We start from the raw sequence: 2,500 nt of genomic DNA, 5'->3' as shown, positions 1-2,500 counted from the left end.
TTACTTTAAAAATGCCATGATCCCTAGTCAGGGAATTTCAAAACTTGAAGCTGCCATTTCTAATGGCACTTTTGGTACTTATCAAGTTGGAAATTTGACTCTTCTCTCACCTGGGACTAACACTTTCACGTCCACCACACCACGAACCTCTCAACCAACAGGTATGAAGGAATGACCATCAAACGTTTTCATTTCCTAGTGAAGAGTAGCGTGACCAGGCCTTGAGTCACTAGCCCAGGCAGTATCTTTGTTTAGAGAAGATATCTGCATGGATGTTGGAATTGACGGCTGTGCAAAAGTCACGTTATGGGAACGGAAAAGTAAAAATAAACAACATATGACGGAATCATATTGCCTGCATGGGGAACGACAAATAAAGATGAAGAAAGCAGCTATAAAAATAGTTGGGTATTATGGAATCTGACAGGGTTTTATACGAAGAAATGAAAACCAGGCCGACAAAAGAGTGCATGTTGCGTTTGGGAAAACTGCTGAAATGAAAACTTAATGTGGTAATATGATAAAAGGAATTAATGTGTGGGTAGTGTCCATCCCTATATATTCTGCAGTATTCATTGACTGGAATAAGAGAGAGTTAAAAGAGCTGGATAGAAAGACCAGAAATATCTAACCCGTGACATACAATGTTCTTCATCCGCGAGATAGCGTTGCCAGATTATACCTTCCGAGAAAGATAGGTCGGAGAGGTTTGTGCTGGGTTGAAGAATGCCTGGACGTGGGTCTCTTTAACTCTTTTTCTAAGAGCGAATCAGAGTGGTAATTGACAGCAAAAGGAAAAGAGTGTGCTCAGTTAACGAGGCAAAAATGTAGACAATGATTCGCCTATAGGTACGCACGCATACTGGATGTTGTGCCTTTAGCCGAACCTCGAAAACATATACATTATCAATTAATCCATATCGTTCCAGTTCTTGCGATTTGCTATTGCACAAACAACATAATTCTCTTGGAGCATTCTTCGGCTAATGGGTGTCATAGACCCCACTCTTTTGCCCTTGCATGAAACACTTTTATCCAAGTTTAGGAACTCTTGTTAAAAGTATAATGTTTTTTTTTTTCGTTTTTGCTTTGTGGACTAATTGTTATTCCATATTTATCTTCACAGAATTCCAATGCGCATGCGACAGCACTCTGTTGGTACTTATTGGAGTTCTTGTGGCAATCATCATTGTTCTAATACTGGTCATAGCCTGGCAGCACAGAAAGCTAGGTGAATAATTTGATGTGTCTTCCATGATTGTGTTCTCCATTCTTTTGTACTTATTGGAAATCTGATCTTCTTTTGTTAGGCATTGCTAGAAAGAAAAGGTAGGTATTTTTTTTTTGTCCATTGAACGTCTGTCTCAACGTTATGGAGAAAGTTGCAGTTTCCTGTAAACGTTTAGTACTATATCAGTCACTGTGTAGCATCAAGGGCACAAATCGTTAAAAAACTATAAATGTATATAGTAAAAAAAAAAAAAGAAATTGACAAATCCAGGAAGGCTGTTTTCTTTGTTAAGGAAAAAAGTGCAGGGGAGCGGCAGCCGTATAGTGTCACCTGCCTTAGAGATACTGACGACATTTTCCATCATCGGAAATATTTGAATTAATCTTGCTTTTAAAAAAAGCTGTTTTCGAAACGACCTTCTCCTGCGAGAAGTTTGCAACGAATCTTTGCAGGTGCTCAAATGGTGAAGCACAACCAAAAGGAGCTCATGAGAGACCTTTTGTTCTCGCCCACCCAATAAATGGTGTTGGCGTAACTTGAAAATCACCTATTTGGTCCCCTCCCGTTTTCTTTTTGGTTCTCCCATAAAAGAACTCGCCTGTCCGAAATGATGCTTCATTTCTTTCATGGCAATTACTTTAAAAAGGAAAAGAAAGAAATAGTTATAAGAAACGCAGGCTAAATTGGAAGAACTAACATGTTTACCTACTCTTCGGTGTGTCGTTAGGCCATACAAGGTCGCAGAAGATAAAGATAGAAGAATTTACGACGTGAGTTTTAAAAGCGAAAATGCAAAACGATTTACTAGACTGATACTGTTTTTTCTATTGCTGAAACACATTTTGCCCTTTCCAGCAAGTTAAAGCATGAGTTTATTATTTCACATCGTAGAAAAACTTCGATTTTCGAGGCTAATCAATGTACTCGTTTCCTACATCCATTTTACTCATTGATTGTAATGGCTGAAGGACATTTTGAGCTGTGATTGTAATTGCTCTCAGCGATCATTCTCGCCAAGAGTCATTTCAAGCGCTGTTCAATCATTCATCCATCTCGTGCAGGATATGGTATGGTTAACTCGCCAGGCTGACCAGCTCTAAGATGGCTTGATTTCCCATATATGGTAGAGCAATTCAGTGCAATCGCATTGCATTGAGTTCCTTAATTGACTGCTTAAGGACGGTGCCTACTAATTAACGATATTTTTGCCCCGGTGTGTGATTATGCAGGAAATGTAGATCTTAACAAGTGTTATTGAAATCCAAAAAG

General features: G+C 38.9%; 1 protein-coding gene across 1 annotated transcript in view; it reads left to right on the top strand.

Moving 5' to 3' along the window:
- The window catches only part of LOC137983203 (B-cell receptor CD22-like), a 63,027-nt gene that overhangs the window by 59,580 nt on the left and 947 nt on the right, over positions 1–2,500 (top strand). Inside the window, exons 12-15 of the mRNA XM_068830390.1 lie at positions 1–161; positions 1,127–1,231; positions 1,311–1,329; positions 1,959–2,001. The exon at positions 1–161 is cut by the window's left edge and continues 30 nt beyond it. Coding sequence (XP_068686491.1) covers positions 1–161; positions 1,127–1,231; positions 1,311–1,329; positions 1,959–2,001 — 328 coding nt within the window. The remainder of the gene's footprint in view (positions 162–1,126; positions 1,232–1,310; positions 1,330–1,958; positions 2,002–2,500) is intronic.

Source organism: Montipora foliosa, chromosome 13 (assembly GCF_036669935.1).
Source record: "Montipora foliosa isolate CH-2021 chromosome 13, ASM3666993v2, whole genome shotgun sequence".
In the NCBI taxonomy this organism is placed as follows: Eukaryota; Metazoa; Cnidaria; class Anthozoa; order Scleractinia; family Acroporidae; genus Montipora; species Montipora foliosa.
This window is presented reverse-complemented; position numbering and strand designations above follow the sequence as displayed.